Raw genomic sequence first — 19,733 nt, forward strand, 5'->3', positions numbered from 1 at the left:
TTAAAAGGAATAGAATGAACAAAAGAATAAAAACAATTTTACTATCTGTTCTAATAGTTTACCAGTAAGTACATTTTAAAGAAAACTTTTAGTTGGCCTCAGATGGTAATCATTATGACCACAGAACTAGATGATCCCAAGAAGCATCTAAATGCGCCCTCTCTAGGGTGGTCTAGTCTTAACAGCATTTTTTGAAACCATGATAGAATAGCTCCTCTACTGATCCAAAAAAGAGATGATCCAAACTGCAAGGTTAAATGCAGCAATTCCTTTAGACCTTATTTGTTAAGAATTAAATCTAATCCTAAATTCTTCATGCTGCAGTTCAAGAAAAGAAATCATGACATCTTAGGCAAAATAAATACTTTATTGTTTTAAATTGTTTTTTTTTAGAAATCAGCTTTTGAGTGGTATTTCAAACATTTATAAACCTTTTAGATATTCTTTCAAAGAACCTGTTAACATCTCAACCACTTTTGATTAAAGTGTCACACAAAAAGAAACAATAGTTGGAAATCATAAATTCTAAAAGAAGAATTCCAATAACATTTAGTTATTTTACACATTTATTTAACACATACAAAACCAAATAGGAAACCACTTTCCATTTTTCAAAAAAACAGTTTTCATTGGTTAAAACTTGAATTAAAACCATTTATGCATTTATGTATAAGGAGAACAAATCTAAATTACTTCCATTTTGACAAAAACAAAACCAGCTTATTCAATTCTATCCATTCAAGTCATAGGCCCCATTATTTTGATGAAATTCTACTACTTAGTCTACAACACAGTAGAAGAAACATGTTCTTAGAATAAAGAAGTCTGGACAATGCAAAAGGTACATAGTGTTTAACATAAGGCACATTTTTCCAAAACAAAAATACTACATAAGCTATAATAAAATTACATTTGTCTTGGATAAAGTAACAAGGTTTACAGTGTAAGAACATTAAGTAGTTATAGGTAACCTCATATAATTCTATCCTACTGCTATTAGTAACCTCCCCAAGAATTCAGAGTAATTTGTACAACAGAACAGTTTTTCTTCTTGGAAGTGACACTAACAAACAGCAGTGGAGGGAAAATCATTGGTTGCTTCAAGCTCTCAAAAAAATGAATCAGTTATTGCACAGTACATACCTCACAGAGGTCAGTGTTTTAAGAAGCTAGTCTGAAGAAATATGTTATTTATAAGTGGATTAAGTCTGGAAGTATTCAAGTTTTATAATTAATTCTACATAGGGAATCAATTGGAAAAATGTTAACATAGAAATAAATATTAGGTTACAAACTGCTTTTGAAAGTTTAGAAAATAGTCAGCAAAGTGCCTAAGTTTCTATATGTTTTAAAGAATATGCAGAGAAGATACACCTGGTACACTGTCTACAGTAGCCCCACTCAGCAGCAAGTGTCTTCTGAAGCACAAGTAACTTCTCCACAGTGTACATGGTCAACAGCTCCAAAATCACACAGCCAACAGGGTCCACACTAACCTCACGAAAGAAAGAAAAATCACCATGAAACATCTTTCAAACACTATTTTTCCATTTTCATTAATATAAAGAGAATAGATTTCACATTTCATAGATAGAATTTCAAGATGACCATACCTCTTTCCCTTCCTTAAGCCCTCCTCCTTTTTCCCTTTCTTTTTTTCCTTTAATTTTTGCAATAAGATTCTTTTGTATTTCACAGTTTTGAGAAAGCACAATGGTATTTTCCACCATATCTTCCCCTCGTCCTTTTCTTATTTTTCCTTTAACTTTCACAAAGAAATACTTTCAAATTTCTTGATAACCACAAGCCTAACCCTACGCTAAATAAAGAATTCAACAAGCAGTAGAAAAACCACTGTTCTTTAAGAGTATAACATAGGGGTATAAGCAATAATTCAATCTCAAAATGTCAATTACAGTCATATACATTATAAACACTATTGTTACAAAAATTTTTAAAGGGAGACAAGAATTTTATCCAAATATATACACAAGTAAACATAATCTTCCTGTGATCTCTATTCATTTTCCTGAGTGTTAATGCTTTTATCAATGTCTTTGAAAGAATATCAGTTGCTTTATGATGTAATTTATCAAAATATTTTTCCTCATTTTCTATAGTAGCAATTACATCCTACGTGGCAAATAATATTTTTGCTCTTGATATTTTGTTGAATGGATATTTTGGTTCTATTAAAGATATTATTACACTGAAGTATGTTATTAGTTTTTGTATTTACCAAGTATTACTATTAATATATAATTTATAAAATGTATTACATTATGAGATAAAATAATAGTAATTCATTTTAGTAAGTAAAATATAAAACTGTTTTTATAAGTTATGATTAGAAATGGATCTGTGCAGTATGCTTCTTTAAAAAACAAATTACTAGGAAAGACAGTAAGAACTTGATTAATTCTGAAAATTTTTTTCCATAAACCATTCATCTGAAATATCATTATAATTAGTTTGCAGGTCCATTTCAGATTTACTTATCAAAATAATAAATCTTTTAAATAAAATTATATAATATGGATAAATCTTTAGAGATTTAAAAGTATTTAATTAGTATACCCTACCCTTGTGTGAGGTCTTCACACTATAGGATAACATACATATATTTTAGAAATCAAATAAACAGACCTATATACTAAGACAACAAAGAATTAAAAACTAAATACTAACTTACATATTGCTAAACAAAGAAATTCAGAAGAATTTACCTATAATTCCATTTAATGACTATCTTGTTTAGAATTAGATGCTTTACTTGAAGATACTGCTGCCAAAAGTCCGCTTACAATTTCCCGTCTGATTTCCCCAACAATAGACTCTTTAATCTAGAATGGAAAAAGAGAAAAATAAGCATTTAACAATATGACCATAATTCATGTTTTTTTATTTTTTATTTTTTGACAGGCAGAGTGACAGTGAGAGAGAGAGAGAGAGAGAAAGGTCTTCCTTTGCCATTGGTTCACCCTCCAATGGCCGCTGTGGCCGGCACGCTGCGGCCGGCGCACCGTGCTGATCCGATGGCAGGAGCCAGGTACTTATCCTGGTCTCCCATGGGGTGCAGGGCCCAAGCACTTGGGCCATCCTCCACTGTACTCCCTGGCCACAGCAGAGAGCTGGCCTGGAAGAGGGCCAACCAGGACAGAATCCGGCGCCCCGACCGGGACTAGAACCCGGTGTGCCAGCGCTGCAAGGTGGAGGATTAGCCTAGTGAGCCGCGGCACCAGCCAATTCATGTTTTTTTGTTTTCAAAAACATGAATAGCATTTAATTCTTGTAATAAGCTACAACATAGACAAAATCACAATCTCCATACAAGACAAAGGGAAACTGGAGACTCAAATCCATCAGATTTGCTTCAATCTGACTATACAGATTATGCAGATTATGCTCAGACCTAGATCATATTCTGAGGTCTGGGTCTAGGATAACTCTACCAACTACATTAATAAATATCATAATCCTAAAATTGACGGCTTTGGAAAACTTGGTGATAAATTGTTTCATGAGATAAAATAATTTTGGAGGACTGAGTTAGGTTTACTTTATGTTTTTATTAATGTCTACCTTGCAAAATAATCAAAAAGTGCTCTTGTTACTAAGACAAAACAAAACAACTCAACAGTGGCAAACGAAAATACAGGCATATTTGCTTGTTTATTGCAATTTTTAGATAGTAGAAATGTGAGAATGCAGCAAGAGCATGTTGGATGAGAGAGCAGAATGGAGCCTTGCAGAAAAGACAGTTCCCATAGGGAGTAGAATGAAATCCACTAGGAGGGTACGGGTAAATAGAAAGTGTACTGTGAGTGACTTCAAGGAGGGGACCAGGTCTGATTAGTTAATGTATCCTAAGCTAAATGTCCAATCAAAGAGAGATCAGGAGAACACAAGAATGAGAGCAAGGCAGGAAGAGAAAACAGAAAAACAAATGACTACACTTAGATCTCTATTGAAAATTATAAAATGGAGTGCTGGCAGGAGGGAGGGTAACGTGGAAAGTATCACTATGTTCCTAAATTTGTATACATAAAATACATGAACCCAGTGTAACTTAAAGAAAATGACAAAATGTCTTTAGTAATTTATTGGAAAAACAAAGGCATGAACAAATAAATTAGTTCTAAAGTCTCATATACCACAGAGACACTGGAAGGATGAGAAGTGAGAAAACTCTACTGCGATAGATGGTAAGATTCCCTTCAAACACAATTTCCAAAGAGCAGTGTAAACTAAAGACAGACACTTGAGATTAAGAAAGGAATGTTCACTGGCAATCTGAAGGGTAGGGCAACACATACCATTAACATGCATCTACGGAGCACCTGCTGCATGGCAACCCATTATATTAATGGTTCCCCAAAAGAAGGATCAATATGAACACATGGGCAAGCTGTGTTTTTACCAAAATACAAGTTTAAAACATGTCAGATGAACTGGAATAAAGACTCTAGTAGGCATGAACCAAGCACAGGAAGTTCCATAAACAAAGAACTCTCTAAACATGAAGCAATCTATGTTTACTCTTTGAGATTTAATTCTGTTGAATTTGCTGCTGTGGGTACATGTTCATTCATTTTATTAAGAAATGTTTTATTTATACTCATATAGACATTTTTAAAGCAACTGTAAACAGTCTCAAACTGCTGATCACATACATCGCAGATGACTCTGGCAAAGTCTATAGACAGTGTACTTTTTTCTACAGCAACATATACAATCTGCACAGAACAAGGCTAGCTGTAGGAGGACAAAAGTTTAGTTACTGAATGAGCAAATTAAATATTTGTCTGTAAGGACTTTCTCTCAATGCTCTTCTTCCAAAGAAGTAATAACACATCATAAACAATGAAATCACTCTTTTTAAAAACCTCACATGTGGTGCAATGATGAAAACAAAGCCCTGGCAGACATCATTGTTTTCATGCACCCACAAGTGCAGTAAGAAAGCTTCCCTGAAAGTGCCTGCCAAACCTGCTTAATCCTCACCTGCAAAACTGTTCAACCCAAGATTAAATCCTGTCTTCCTGAATGGTAGCTTTGTTAATGAGGCCAGGGACTCAACATTTACTGAGAAGATAGAATTTTATTTTCTTAACAGCTGATAGACTAACTTTGGGGAAAAAATAATTGAATTCAGTACTGTATGCATTTAAGTAAAAAGATTACCAATTTGAAATGCAGGTGAATCTGAATTTTAAATATTTTGCAAACAAATATTAACAAAAAAATCACTGTAATTGCACTGACAACATTAAAACAAATTATTTTTAAAAGTTTTAACCAGAGGACAGGCGTTGTTGTGCAGGGGTTTAAGCCCTTAGAATGCCCATGTTCCCTACTGGAGTACCTGGTTCGAATCCCAGCTACACTGAGCTTACAATCAGGCTTCCTGCTATTGTGCCTTAGAGGTAGCAGACAATATAACGGAAGTGCTTTTGACTTTTACCAAAATGGGAGACCTGGATGGAGACCTGGCATCCTGGCTTCAGCCTGGTCTACTTCTAGCTACTGTAGGAATTTGGGAAGTGAACCAGCAGATGGAAGATCTTTCTTTCACTCTGTCTTTTCCTCACTGTCACTTTGCCTTTCAAAAATATAAATGAACCTTAAAAAATAAAATTAAAACCAGCTTTTAAAGTACTTCAAAAGAATATGTTTTCCTAAGTACATCAATATTTCTCTTATGCTTTCTTTGATCTGTTTTGCTTGGTAAGGCTTTCCTTATAGGTAGCTAAAGTGCAAATGTTGGGCCGGGGCTGCAGCACCAGCTTCCCATATAGGCAGCTGGTTCAAGCCCCAGCACTTCCAATCCAGCTTCATGCTAATATGCCTGGGAAAGCAACAGATGATGGCCCAAAGTGCTTGGACCCTTGCACCCACCCACATGTGAGACCCAGAAGAAGCTCCTGGCTCCTGCCTCTGCCTGGCCCAGCCCCAGTCACTGCGGCCATTTGCGGAGTGAACCAGCGTATGGAAGACCTCTCTCTGTCTTTACCTCTCTCTGTAACTCTACCTTTCAATAAAATAAATCTTTAAAAAAAAAAAAAAGAGTAAATGTTAAGCCTACGTTCCTCTAAAACATGCCAAATTCTGAATTAGCTTCTAATTAACAGGTTTAGTAACAAATTCTGAGAAAATTTTCCAAAAATTTGCTTGGCATGTCAGATTGAATATCTGAAATCATAAAATCTTTCATATTTAAGGGGCTGTCCTTACAAATGATTAAGTAATTCTCTATGATCAAGGCAGAGTAATGAGAACTGCCTCTTTTCTTGCTATGTTCTGTTGGCCAAAAAAACAAATGTTCTGGCCTAAAGTGAATGTTTTATTCCTAAGAAACTAACTAAAACATATACCAGGCCATCAAAACTTTAAAAATGAAGACTCAAGTGTACATAAATGGAGTATTTAAGAGAAAGATGCAACACAAAATCAACTATTACAGAAAAACTCTCAAACCAAAACAAGTTAAGGAGAATAAAAATATCAAATTTCAAGGAAAAAAATGACCTTAAAACTTAGTTCCCCAGTTAGTTGGGATATGTAGTACGAAGAAGAACTCAAATATTTCAGTCAAAAATTGGTCTTTGATATAAAACATATGAACAGGAATGGATTACCAATCATTGGCACACCTACTGAGTATAGTAGATATACAGAGTTAGGTACTAGCCATCCACAACTAACTGCGAAAACATAATTACATTTGTAGGACCAATAAATTCATAGACTTCAGACCTTTTAAATTTTCAGTTGGTGGACTCACATCATGAAAATAAATGATAGGCTGTCTTCTGCCATAATGCTTGTTTTGAAAATGTGAACTTGCTATGAATGAAATACTAGCAAACAATTTGCTTACAATGAAAATTTCACTTCTATTCATGTGCAATTTCACCCACAAGATGCTTTGGATGAACAGAGATAAGTGAACCTAGGAACACAGTAACACAATGCATACACTATAAATATCTACCAGTTACCCTGGTTCTCTGTTTTCAGCCTACATCTATCCACATCTGGGAGTAAAACTTTCTGTGAGTTTCACATCACTGTCTTTCCACTCCTTCACAATAACTCACAAGCTGCCACCTTTGAAAGCCAATTCCTCAAGCAAGCTTTAGGTTGTTTTCAAAGCAAAACACTATGTTCATTATAGTATATACATATGTCCTTATCATTTGACATGTATAAACCTGTATTACTGGTTTTATTAATAAGGTTTCTATCTTCTACCATTTTAATCTGTCACTAACAAGGTTTTGAGTGTTATGCCTCTAAGGCTATTTTCTACATAAGTCCTGTGGTTTTTATTTTATGAAGTTGCACAGAAGAGAGATTTTTCAGGATTTCACATATCCCACTATGGCAGAAGTGACTATGCCTATTTTTAATATATTTCTCAAACTACAATCACTTAGCTAATAACCATGAACTAACCTCTGAACTCTGAGGATCAATAGCCCATTTGAGAGAAGGTTTTGGTCTTCTGCCACCATCCTTGACCCATAACCACTAGAAATTTATTCTACGTTACAAATTAATTCTGAAAACACACTAGGTTTACATTGCTAAATACATTAGAATGAGTTTAAAAACAGGGAGCTACTGACCCTATTTTCTCTGGTTCATGTTGGCCTTTTTTTTTTTTTTTTAAGACAGGCAGAGTGGATAGTGAGAGAGAGAGAGAGAGAGAAAGGTCTTCCTTTGCCGTTGGTTCACCCTCCAATGGCCGCCGCGGCCGGCGCACTGCAGCCGGCGCACCGCGCCAATCCGATGGCAGGAGCCAGGAGCCAGGTGCTTTTCCTGGTCTCCCATGGGGTGCAGGGCCCAAGCACTTGGGCCATCCTCCACTGTACTCCCTGGCCACAGCAGAGAGCTGGCCTGGAAGAGGGGCAACCGGGACAGAATCCTGCGCCCCGACCGGGACTAGAACCCGGTGTGCCAGTGCCGCAGGCAGAGGATTAGCTTATTGAGCCGCGGCGCCGGCCCATGTTGGCCTTTTATATTTTCAAAATCCTTAGCTCTTGAATACTTTTTACTAAATATTTGTCTATATAGTTTTTATTGAGTTAGTCTTGCTTACCTTCCTACCAGATTTTAAAGATAAATATTTTATATTTTAGTATTTTTTTTGTTATTCACAAACATTTAGACATCTATGAAATAACTTTTTTTAATGGACAGGATAGGCTTCTTTTTAGCCAACAGAAAGAATGAGACTTTCTCATCCTGAGTGTCAGTATATTGCTTGAAAAAAACTATAGATAAGTAGGGTTCTTCTTCAGTTACTCTTAAGAACTATTAAGACAAAGAAATATAATGGAAGAAATCCAATATATTTAACTTTTATCCTATGTATTGCTATTAGATTTCACAATTAAAATGAAAATGTGATTCGAGAAAAAAAGGTAGAGAAGTCACTGTAAAAGTACATCTAAATAACTATATTCCTAAAGCTGTACATATGAAATTTGTATTCCTTAAAAAATAAATTTTAAAAATAAATAAATAAATCTTGATGTGAATGGAATGGGAGAGGGAGCGGGAGATGGGAGGGGTGCGGGTGGGAGGGAAGTTATGGGGGGGGGGAACATTGTAATCCATAAACTGTACTTTGGAAATTTATATTTACTAAATAAAAGTTTAAAAAAAAACAAATAAATAAAATCTACAAAAATAAATAAATAAATAAATAAATGTAAAAAAAAAACGTGTCTAAGAGGGTCAACCTTTTTAATTGATGTATGCTATTCCTTCCTATTCTCTGGTATTCGAGCTAAAAATAGGCATTTTACTAATTTTTTCAACTGACATTTGACCTTGAACCATTAACTATCATAATTTTTGGCAGTCACTTTGGTAACTTAGCATTTTAAAGATTCAAATTTTCCCATTGCTATCAGTCAGAGCAAAGTCTTTTCACACTGTATGTCAATCTGAATAATTCATGTAATTTCCCTACTTCTCCACCCTCTAACCAAACAGATCAAAACTATTATACTTATTAAAATCACAAACACTATTTTCTCATGTCAACTGAAATGAAAGTGATGGTTTTTAATCTTGTATCAGATCTAAGTTTTTTATTATTATTATTATTTTGACAGGCAGAGTTAGACAGTGAGAGAGAGAGAGAGAGAGAGACAGAGAGAGAGAAAGGTCTTCCTTCCATTGGTTCACTCCCCAAATGGCCGCTACGGCCAGCGCAGTGTGCCGATCTGAAGCCAGGAGCCAGGTGCTTCCTCCTGGTCTCCCATGAGGGTGCAGGGCCCAAGCACTTGGGCCATCCTCCACTGCCTTCCTGGGCCACAGCAAGAGAGCTGGACTGGAAGAGGAGCAACCAGGACAGAATCAGCACCCCAACCGGGACTAGAACCCGGGGTGCCGGCGCCGCAGGCAGAGGATTAGCCAAGTGAGCCGCAGCGCCGGTCAGATTCAAGTTTTAAACTCTCAGTTTTACAGATGTGGAAATAAAAAATCCAAACAGTTTTTAATGTGTTCATCTATGTTTAACTTTGCACAGACAATTGCAATTATTTCACACTGAGGTATGGAATTTGCAAAAACACCATTATAAACATGTCTCCCCAGACACGAACTGGATCAGTGAGGAAGTTAATTTAAAAATACTCAGAAAATTATTGAATATGGTGAATCGAAAGAGTATCTTATAAATAATAAATGTTCAAATAAAAGTTCCTCTTACATCAGTCTCCAAATAAAAGAATTAAGTTCAGAGTTTTACCCACCTCCCGTATAACTTGCTGCAATTCATCTTGCTCTACATTTTTATGCACTTCCTCAGCAGCTGGCCTCGACGGGAGTTGTCCTTGCTCTTCTTCCACTTCAGATTTAATTCCAACAACTTCTGAGATTTCTTCAGCTGCTCCAATTTCCTCGGAAGTTTCCAGGTCTGGTGGCGTCTGCACAGAACCTGTTCTAGAGGGAGCAGTGGGTGTTAAGGCCACTGATGCTCGGAAGACTTTCTTTCTTGCCACTAACTGAGTTTTAGGTCTGCCTACTGAGTCACTAGGAGGTATTGCAATTCTTCTGTGAGCATGAGAGGGACCAGAACACACAGAAGATGACTCTGATGTTGCTTGAGAAAAAACAGATTCTGAGCTTTCTCCAGGAGGAAGTTCAAATCCCATTTCTGCAAGCCCCAGGCCCAATTCAGACTTCAGGTATGACTGTTCCCGTATCAGTTCAGTGACCTGGAGATAAGAAAATGTGTTACTTTTCTCTCCTAAACTAAGCTTGGTAGTTAAAAAGAAAGTTAAAATTCTGTGATGATTGTGAAAAATCATATAACTTATACAATTCTATTAATTAACTGAACTACCGTATCTCACTTATGAAACAGCATGGAAGATGTAATTTCATAATGAATTTAAACAATAAAATAGGTAACTAGAATACATAATGGGACAAAATTTTATACGGTAGCAGGAATGGCCCAAATTACTTGTCAGGAAGAGTAAGTAGCAAAAAACAAAATAGTTACTCTTAATGTTTTTGTACCTAAATGAATCAACTTGTCTAAAATACAACAAAAATCAGACTTCTTGTTCATAAAATTAGCTACATTACAGATCCAACTTCCTAAAGGATCTTGGGTTAGACTGTGAAAGCACATTTGCACTAGACTACAAATAAAATACGTTTTATGATGAATTTATCTCCTGTAGCTAATAAAGATAAAACACTATGCAACTAAGCTAGCTCTCCAGTGAGCTGAGATGACAACATACTTCACAACTGCCACATTCACTTCCAATCAATTCAAGTAACTCATCACAATCTGCATGAAAATATACACACATCTTAATTACTGGATAATGCAATAGAAAAATTCTGCATTTATGAAAAGTACAGCATTCCCTTCCCCAACGACTGAAAAAGAGAAAGGCTTACTGGTTCCATTACATTCAATGGAGAAGGGCACGACAAGTTATCAGCACTTCTACTGCCACACATTCCCTGAAAAAGAATAATATATGTATGTATATATATATTTTTTTCCACAATGTAAGCATTTTATGAGAAAATTTAACTGGCTAATTATTGCCCTGAAGCATCCCTTTATGTCACCCTCAGGTGTCATGGAATGCTACAAAAGGTGTTGTTATGGTTGAAAGCTGACACCATAAGATGCTCAGATGTTCTGATTCTCTGCTGTCACCAACAAACACTTCTCAAATTGATGGATCAAAATTACAGAAAAATTATATTCATTAATGTAATAGAAGAGTCATACTCTATGTGATACATATATGTGTGTATGTATATCATATTCTACTTTCTCTATATTTTATATTCACATGTGTTCATAGGACATATGTGGAATATTACGAAAAAATTATGCATGTATTTCATTTTTTACATCAAAATAAACATCTTCAAGAACTTCCAAGAACTTTTTAAAGTACTTTCATACCTGTGTATGTATATATATATTCATTTATTTTTAACAAAATCATTATGTTGTTAAAGTAAAAAAGAGAAAAATTCATGATTTCAATATTTGAAACCAACATATTCCACGACTTCAAAAATACCAGAAAAATAAGAACACAACAAGGAAGTTCAAATTTCATGGAAAGGAACATTAGAATGAAAAATAGTACAAAGTCAAATAACGTTTCTTTTTATAATCTTGGTTATCAACATGTTTTCTATCTAAACAACTCATTTAATTCCTTACAAGAACATAAAGTGTGAAAAAGAATCCAGAATGAAAAGCAAATGCTTAATGGGAGTAGCTATTTATTTAAAACCAAGAAAGGAAAAATAAAGGCTAAGTAACATACTTCTACTCTGCAGTTATATGTAATAATTAAATCATTCATAAATCCACTATCAATTTCCTTAAAAGATCATAAACTTCTATACTGATCATTTTCCTAATTATTAGCTAGCATTAAAAATTTTTCTGTATATTTCTAAATATAACAATTACTTAAGCAAAGTATCACAGCTCGAACAGTCAACTGATCTGTAGGAAAACTCTTTAAACATCTTGCGTGCACCTAATGTAATTCAGAAAATGGCGGAAAATAAAGCAACTTCTCCTCAATTACTTGGCACATCCTATATGAATCTGCTGCAAGCTCCTGTCAAGCCCCAAGGTGCATGCATACCACAAGTGCCGAGGAGCGGAAAGGTGAGGACACCCGCACTGCGCGCAGCTGCTCATCCAGGCCCAGCAGGCGCTCCTCCAGCTGCAGTTCCAGCTCCTGAAGCTCCATACGAACTGAATTTCGCAAACTTTGGAGCTGATCAACTTCATACCTACAGTACATGGGGAGACACAAAGTTTGGAAAAAGCAGTTTAGGGATTCCACTTCACAACTCTTTTGAGAAGTACTATAAGCTAACAAAAGGTAATAAAATTACAAGTTCTATATAAAGGATCACAGCCATTTCTTCCTCTATTCTCTTACAAACATCCCAAACACTGAGAATCAATCACCAGGTTACAATCACTATCTTGCTTAATACACTAAGGCAAAAAAGTCTAGTGTAACACCAGGTATGCCTCATTTTGTCTACACTGGTTCACAAAGCAGAAAATACACAGCAACAGAAATAAAACTCAAGTTTTAAAAACTGCCAAGTCAGGGCCACTGCTGTGGCTCAGTGGGTTAAAGCCGCAGCCTGCAGTGCTGTCATTCCATATGTATGCAAGTTCAAGTCCCAGCTGCTCCACTTCTCATCTAGCTCCTGCTAAAGCGCCTGGGAAGGCAGCAGAGGAGGCACAAGTCCTTGGGCCCTGCACCCATGTGAGAGACCTGGAAGAAGCTCCTGGCATCAGTCTGGCCCAGTCCTGGCCATTGCAGCCCTTTGGGGAGTGAACAAGTGGATGGAAGGTCTCCCCCCAACCCCCCACCCCATAACTCTGCCTCTCAAATAAACAAATCAGTCTTTGAAAATCCTTTGAATGAAAATTTTTTTTTGACTTGTTGGAACAAAATGAACTTCTACCTTTCCTCCTCAGTCATATGATGATAAACCATGGATTGCTGACGCAGCATTGCCAACTCTAAATCCATCATTTGTGTTCTAAACAAATTCAGGCTCCGCCTCATTACTTGGAGCTCCTGCAAAGTATTCTAGAATGCAATACAACAAAATTATATTTCAAATCATACAAAGTATTTTGTAATACAAAGATTTAAAAAAGAACTTACTTCATAAAGAGGTAGAACAGATGATTTCTGAGTACTATATGGAGCAGCAACAAAATCAGGTCCTCTCATCATAGGGTACTTCAAAAAAAGGGAAAGTAGGATTAAAACCTTGTGTTTACGCTACTATCTCCAAATTAAGGTTTTAAAAAGATAGAATTTGGGGGCTACATATGTTTCTCTTGAGGACAGAAAGAAAAAATCCTTCACATTGTAAATAAGAACCAAAGTAATCATTCCCTAATGCTCTACCAATTATTACTCCTAGATGTTTCAGGTATAAGTCAATGTACTTCAAATAAGGAAGGGGAAAAGGCACAGCTCAGCTCATATCTGTCTTACAGGACTTTGTTCTTGCTGTGTGAAATAAAAAAAAATGCCACTATGAGATTATAGTGACCATTGGCTCGGCAGGAAACAAGTAATCATCACACTTTCTCTTGGATATTTGAGCTTTTGTTTTATTATATTATTTTAGGCAGTGATAATAAAAGACATACCCCAACTTTAAGTGTTCTTACAGTGCAAAAACAAAAAAAGAGAAATTTAGACATTATAATGTTTGGAATGGGGGAATGTCACGAGGGACACAAACACTAATTCAGACTAGGTAAGCTTTCCCAACAGTAGTAACAACTGGGCTGAGCCTTACCAGTGACTACAACTTTGTCTTGCAAAGAGAGGCAAGGGTGGGGCATTCTAGGTTTAAAACAAGGGGGCAGGTGCATATATAGAAAAATAAACAACCACGCAGAACCCTGCGTGCAATCCAATAGAAGCACACACCTATGGAATGCGACTGGAGTGACAGAGGCCAGTTAATGAAAAACATCTGTCTCTGAGGGTGAGGGGATTTATGAGCTGAGTTACATGGAACAGCCAAGAGAAAGAGACCACAGCTAGAGCAGAAGTATAAACTGGCTGAGAAAGAAGAGCACACCATGAGGGTGCAGGTGGGCAGGGGCCTGGAAATCCCCAGCCTCACATAATTACTGCTGAGAGGGTAAGTAGCGCAGTCACAGACAACCATATTTTGTAAGGAGGAAGAAACGCCCACAGTTTGGTTAGACTGCAAACCATTGTGAGAACCCTGTCATGAGGATAAGACCTGTATTTCTGGTGTATCTTACTATAACTTGAGAAGTTACAATTTCACTTTTTAACTTTCAAAGTGGCTTCCTGCCTACTACTTCATGATGAGGGGACTGCAGGCATCACAGGCCTCCCAACTCTTAACGACACTCTTGTCATTATATTACATTATCATTTTCTTCATTACCTCAGTGTCCTACTTAAGTTCAGAGAGAGATCTAGAAAGGAAATGTGAAAGATAAACCTGAAGACACCTTATTTTCAAGGCTTTTTTTAAAAAAAAAAATCACTTCCAGTCCACTAACAAATTATTTATTATTATTATTAATAGATCATTTTAATTCAAATCCACACTTTACCTGATTTTTATTGGAGTAGTTCCAGTCTTTGGGCCCAGTGGAAGTAGACTAATTCTGTGCCAGGAGACCAGCAGTAGGTGAAGGGGAAAGCTTAGTCAGAGAGCTATGAGTAGAATCAGAACACGGGGCCACCAATGCCAACAGGAAGAAAACTTAGAAAAGGAAGAGGTGGTCAGCACATAAGAAAGGCAGAGAAAAAGGCAGAAAGGACTTTGAAAGGGAAGATTTCAACAACAGGGATGACTTGACAAAGTTTCTAGACTAACACAAAGTCAACGGAGCCTAGGCTGAAAAAGAAAGCACACCTATTGTGCAAAATCCCTCCCTGAGCAAGGGAAGGAGACTACGAGCAAGGGAAGGAGCTTTTCCCATGAGACAGGAGGGAAGCGTCCGGAGGAGGGCAGGTCCAGCTAAGTTCTAGGCACGGAAGAATATAAAGCTAGGGTCCTTCATGGCAGATGGGCCTCTCAACTCCTCAGTGAATTAAGATGAAGTTAATGAAGATACACTTTTTCTCATACCTGGGAAAGATTCTGCAGTGAGTTCCTAATATCATGCAACACTCTTCGCAGTTGCATTTCAATGGCAGAAGGAGGATTCGCAGAGCACACTCGGTGAGGGTAGGCAGCATGTCTTTGTGAGTAAGGACACCCGAAAGGGCAAGTGAAGGCACTACAGGTGGCACCTGAGATGTTGGGAACACTGTGAGTGCTCAGAGTTCTCATGTGCTCACACAGGGGCCTCTCCTGCCACTCTGAGTGCACAGAGTGAAGGGAGCAGGTGGACTGAGAGATGGGTGCTGGAGCAAAGTGTAAACCAGCAGCAGTCCTTCTAGGATGGCATTCCTCCAGCTGGGTCATCTCACTAGGGGCAGCTTCTTCTTTCTTCACACATGATGGAGAGATGAAAATGGTGGATTTAACTAAAGACTGACCGTCACGCTCAACAGCCCCTGTTTCCAATTCCTGCTCGTCTTCAGGTGTGTACTTATAGGTGAAGGAAGGTGGGCTGCATCTAGTCTCTTTTCCAGGAGACAACCGGACATTGACAGAGGACACAACCCTAACTGGGCTCAGTAACGTGGTTGGTAAAGACTGAGACCTCCTCAGAGGATAGCCAGCTTTTGCAAATAAATATTTTTGTTTTAACAGATCCTTTGATTTTATGAGGCTACGCCCTACCCTTTGATTAGACAGACTGCAAACTTTCATTTGAGCTCTCTGCAAGGCTGTATGAACTCTGTCCACAGAAGAGGGAGGTTCCACCTTATTTTCAGAGCTCATCTCACTGCATGTAGTAGCTTCAATAGATGCCAGTGATTTCAGGATATGGTGTGTGGTATACTGAGTGAATTCACATTCACTGCTTTTATCCAAATCACTTTCAGCACTGGCTTCCCTCGGCAACTCTACTGTCTGTGCTGGAGACAAATCCTCTTCAATTTCAGTGACGTGATCCCCTGGGCTGCAGGTGGACTGTTTGTTTTCTGTGTCTTCAACAGTCTCATGCTGAGCCAAATCCTGGCCATCTGACTGCCTTTTGTCAGCTTTTGGTGCAGCCTTCACTCTTCCTTTCTGAAGAAGGCTGAGAGACTCCTCCTCTGATTCATTAAAATAAGGTTGATCTTGTGCTGTTGGTGTAACAAGGTCTTCACCAAATGATGTGACTGTTGTCTCACTGTCACAACTATCAGCGCTACTCCCCATGGCTTGCAAGGACTCATGAACCTGTGAAAGGATGAAGAGTAGGAAGTATCATTAACAAAATGCCAAACAGATGGGATGCTTCTACACCTTGACTGTCTCCCACCTCTCTTGTGGCCCTAGTGCTGCTTCTAACAACTTTCTTTTTCCCCATTCTCTCACAAAGATTATTTCATATCTTCACTATTTTCCTTAAATTCCCTTTCAATCACTCTCTTCCTTTTCTTTCAACATGACACAAACTCACAGACAAAACAGACAAAAATTTCTTAACATTCTACCACAACACCTGTCAGTATCCTCTTTAACTGCTGATCAATCCCTCCTTCTCTCCATTCTGAAAGGAAACTGTGTCCCTGTTTTCAAAGGTAATCCCTCCAACCTATGTTTCTGCCTGCATCCTTCCCATGAACAATTACTTCTCCAGTTTCTTTGCAGACTTCCCTGGACCCAACTCTCCTTGTCTTACAGTCCCTTCCCTTAGGCGCACAATTTCACTCAGGCATTCTCTTGCTAATAAGACAAAACAAAAAAAAGCCTCTTTATTTGGAAAATAAAGATTTCTATCTCCTTATCCTCACCACTGGTTTACTCCCAAACATCCTTTGGCCTCATTTGCTGCCTCAAAATCACTCTCCCCAGTGCCACTCCCTGACAGCCACTACCTCATCTGCTCTCATGGTCACACCTTGCCCTTCTCCAAGTCTCTCCTCTATTTCTTGATTTTTCTGTCCACTTTATGATTGAGTCTCTTTACCTATGTCTTGTTTCTTCACCACTTAAATGTCAGGTTCCTAAATGCTTTCTGGGGTTCTCTTTTTCTCATTCCAATTTTCCTTAAAATTGGCTTATAGAAAAAAAAAAAACAACACTTTTTCTATACTTCTGTGTACTCCTCATACAGGTTACATGTTCCTTGATGATGAAGATGGGCCTGCTTCCTGAGTTATATAACATAGTAGAGCATAAAAACCTAACATTCAGAATGCAATGGGTATATACTGACTGTTATTAAATAAGCAAAAAAAGGGGCTGGTGTTGTGGGATAATAGGTTAAGCCTCTGCCTGCAATGCTGGTATCCCACATGGGTGCTGGTTCAAGTACTGGCTGCTCACTTCCAAGCCAGCTCCCTACTAATGCACCTGGGAAAGCAGAGGAGGATGGCCCAAGTCCTTGGGCTCCTGCACCCTCATGGGAGACCCTGAAGAAGTTCCTGGCTCCTGGCTTTGACCTGGCCCAACCTTAGCCATTGAATCCATTTGGACAGTGAAACAACAGATGGAAGATATCTCTCTCCCTCTCTCTCTCTGTAACTCTGCCTTTCAAATAAATAAAATAAATCTTTTAAAAAATTAAGTATTGAGACAATATGTTAATTTTAAAAAATGAGAAAAGCAGATTAAACAAGTTAATTATCAAAAAAATTGTTTGATAGTGGTTCAAAATTAATGTTTTTCAATATTCAGAGAGATGGAGAACAAAATCTGAAATTTCTAGTCAATAATGTTTGAAAAATAAATATGAGATTCAGTTTTGAAATATAGTCATTATTAATAAAAATCACCTTTAAATGAAGAAGTTAATGATAGCACTTATTACAATAGAAAAATCTTACCTGAAGATGATTAAGTGAGAGACAATCTGTAGAATCTTCAGCAAAACCACTGCTATCAGAATGCTGACTTGCAGTACGTAATAGATGATCTATGAATAAAAAATGCAGTTACAAAACACTACTAAATGAAATTTCAATCAGGACAAAATTAATACAAATACATGATTCCCAACAGATAAATGATGCACAACATTGATTATATCTTAGAAAAGTATGTATTACTTTTGCAAAATTGTAGCTTTAAAACACAGGAGGTAACGATTTCAGACAAAACTAAATCAGATCTTCTATCAGAAACTCTCCATATTTAACTAATAGTAATTATAATGTACTGTGGCAAATCCAATTACTATCTTATCATTAGAGAATAATTGGCTGAAATAAAAGATGGCTATAATAAAAACAGAAGTCCAGAAATAAACTATTTCCATTATGTAAATATGTAAAGGTATGTAGGAGATAAAGTTATTGAAATATATAGTAGAAGCCGGCGCCACGGCTCACCAGGCTAATCCTCCACCTTGAGGCGCCAGCACACCGGGTTCTAGTCCCAGTCGGGGTGCCGGATTCTGTCCCGGTTGCCCCTCTTCCAGGCCAGCTCTCTGCTGTGGCCTGGGAGTGCAGTGGAGGATGGCCCAAGTGCTTGGGTCCTGCACCCCATGGGAGACCAGGAGAAGTACCTGGCTCCTGCCAACGGATCAGCGCGGTGCGCCGGCTGCAGCGGCCATTGGAGGGTGAACCAACGGCAAAGGAAGACCTTTCTCTCTGTCTCTCTTTCTCACTGTCTACTCTGCCTGTCAAAAAAATATATATATAGTAGATAAAAACTGCTGCATCTTCCTAATAAGAAATTAACAATACAATTAAGGCCAATAAATTAAGCAATTTCAAATTCAAAAATATTTAAATATCTCTAAGGCATCAAATGATGCAAGCATTTTGAACTTATGAAATAATTCTTTCCTATTACATGAAAAACAGGTGCAATTGGCACATAATTGTTAATTAACATGTTAATTGTTTAACATTTTTCTGCTCACTTTTCTTCCTCAAAACTCTATTCCTGATGAATATACCTATAACCTAAAAAATGTTTTAAGTATGTTACAATGGCCAACTAAGCATAGGAAGCATAAGTTCCATCCATACCACAACCACCACAATAGGAGACCTTACTACATTCACTAAGTGAGATGCTTTATGAGGCACTAGCGTTATACAAAACTTCAAAAGTAACATGCTAATTCAACTGTTTACCAAATCCACATTCATGTAACATTTAAGTCATACAGTAACCAGAATCAGATGATTGATGATATCCAAAATCAAATAAAGGTAGCCTTGATTTTAAGAAATATACCACTATTGCCTCAGGTTCCATGGAAAGACTGTAACACTGTTTTGATATCAACAAAACGGTACAATGAAATATAAGAAATTACTCCATATCCTTAATAAACCTATGTATACTGAAATAACTGTTACACTAAATTATAATAAACTGTTACCATACTAACTTGGCATTATATTAATTAGAAAATGATAACACCTTATCTCATAGTCATTATCAATGTAATTAAACGTTTGCATGTCTTTTTTAAACAAACTACATTGTGAGCCTTTGAAAGCAGGAAACTAATTTACTCTTTGTATCTCAGTACCAAGATGAAGCGGACAATAAATAATGTTTGGTGAATGAATCAATTAGATGACAATTTCCTTAAGCAACAATAGAATTAAGCAGCCAATTAAATG

The 19,733-nt window shown here is 37.2% G+C and overlaps 1 protein-coding gene across 4 annotated transcripts in view; it reads right to left on the reverse strand.

The window, feature by feature from the left end:
* Positions 1-348: 348 nt before the first annotated feature.
* Positions 349-19,733, reverse strand: part of ITPRID2 (ITPR interacting domain containing 2) — a 104,099-nt gene continuing 84,714 nt past the window's right edge. For 2 of the 4 annotated variants that reach the window (XM_070071517.1, XM_008258809.4), the window contains 9 exons: positions 17,979-18,067; positions 15,181-16,386; positions 13,212-13,289; positions 13,006-13,133; positions 12,162-12,312; positions 10,936-11,001; positions 9,771-10,235; positions 2,727-2,843; positions 349-1,491 (listed from right to left, as the gene is read on the reverse strand). In XM_070071517.1, the coding sequence (XP_069927618.1) occupies positions 2,739-2,843; positions 9,771-10,235; positions 10,936-11,001; positions 12,162-12,312; positions 13,006-13,133; positions 13,212-13,289; positions 15,181-16,386; positions 17,979-18,067 (2,288 nt within the window). In that variant the 3' untranslated portion in view covers positions 349-1,491; positions 2,727-2,738. Of the gene's footprint in view, positions 1,497-2,726; positions 2,844-9,770; positions 10,236-10,935; positions 11,002-12,161; positions 12,313-13,005; positions 13,134-13,211; positions 13,290-15,180; positions 16,387-17,978; positions 18,068-19,733 lie in introns of all 4 variants that reach the window. The other 2 variants (XM_051849379.2, XM_051849378.2) reach the window with 2 other exon arrangements.

This window comes from Oryctolagus cuniculus, chromosome 3 (assembly GCF_964237555.1).
Source record: "Oryctolagus cuniculus chromosome 3, mOryCun1.1, whole genome shotgun sequence".
Classification (NCBI taxonomy): domain Eukaryota; kingdom Metazoa; phylum Chordata; class Mammalia; order Lagomorpha; family Leporidae; genus Oryctolagus; species Oryctolagus cuniculus.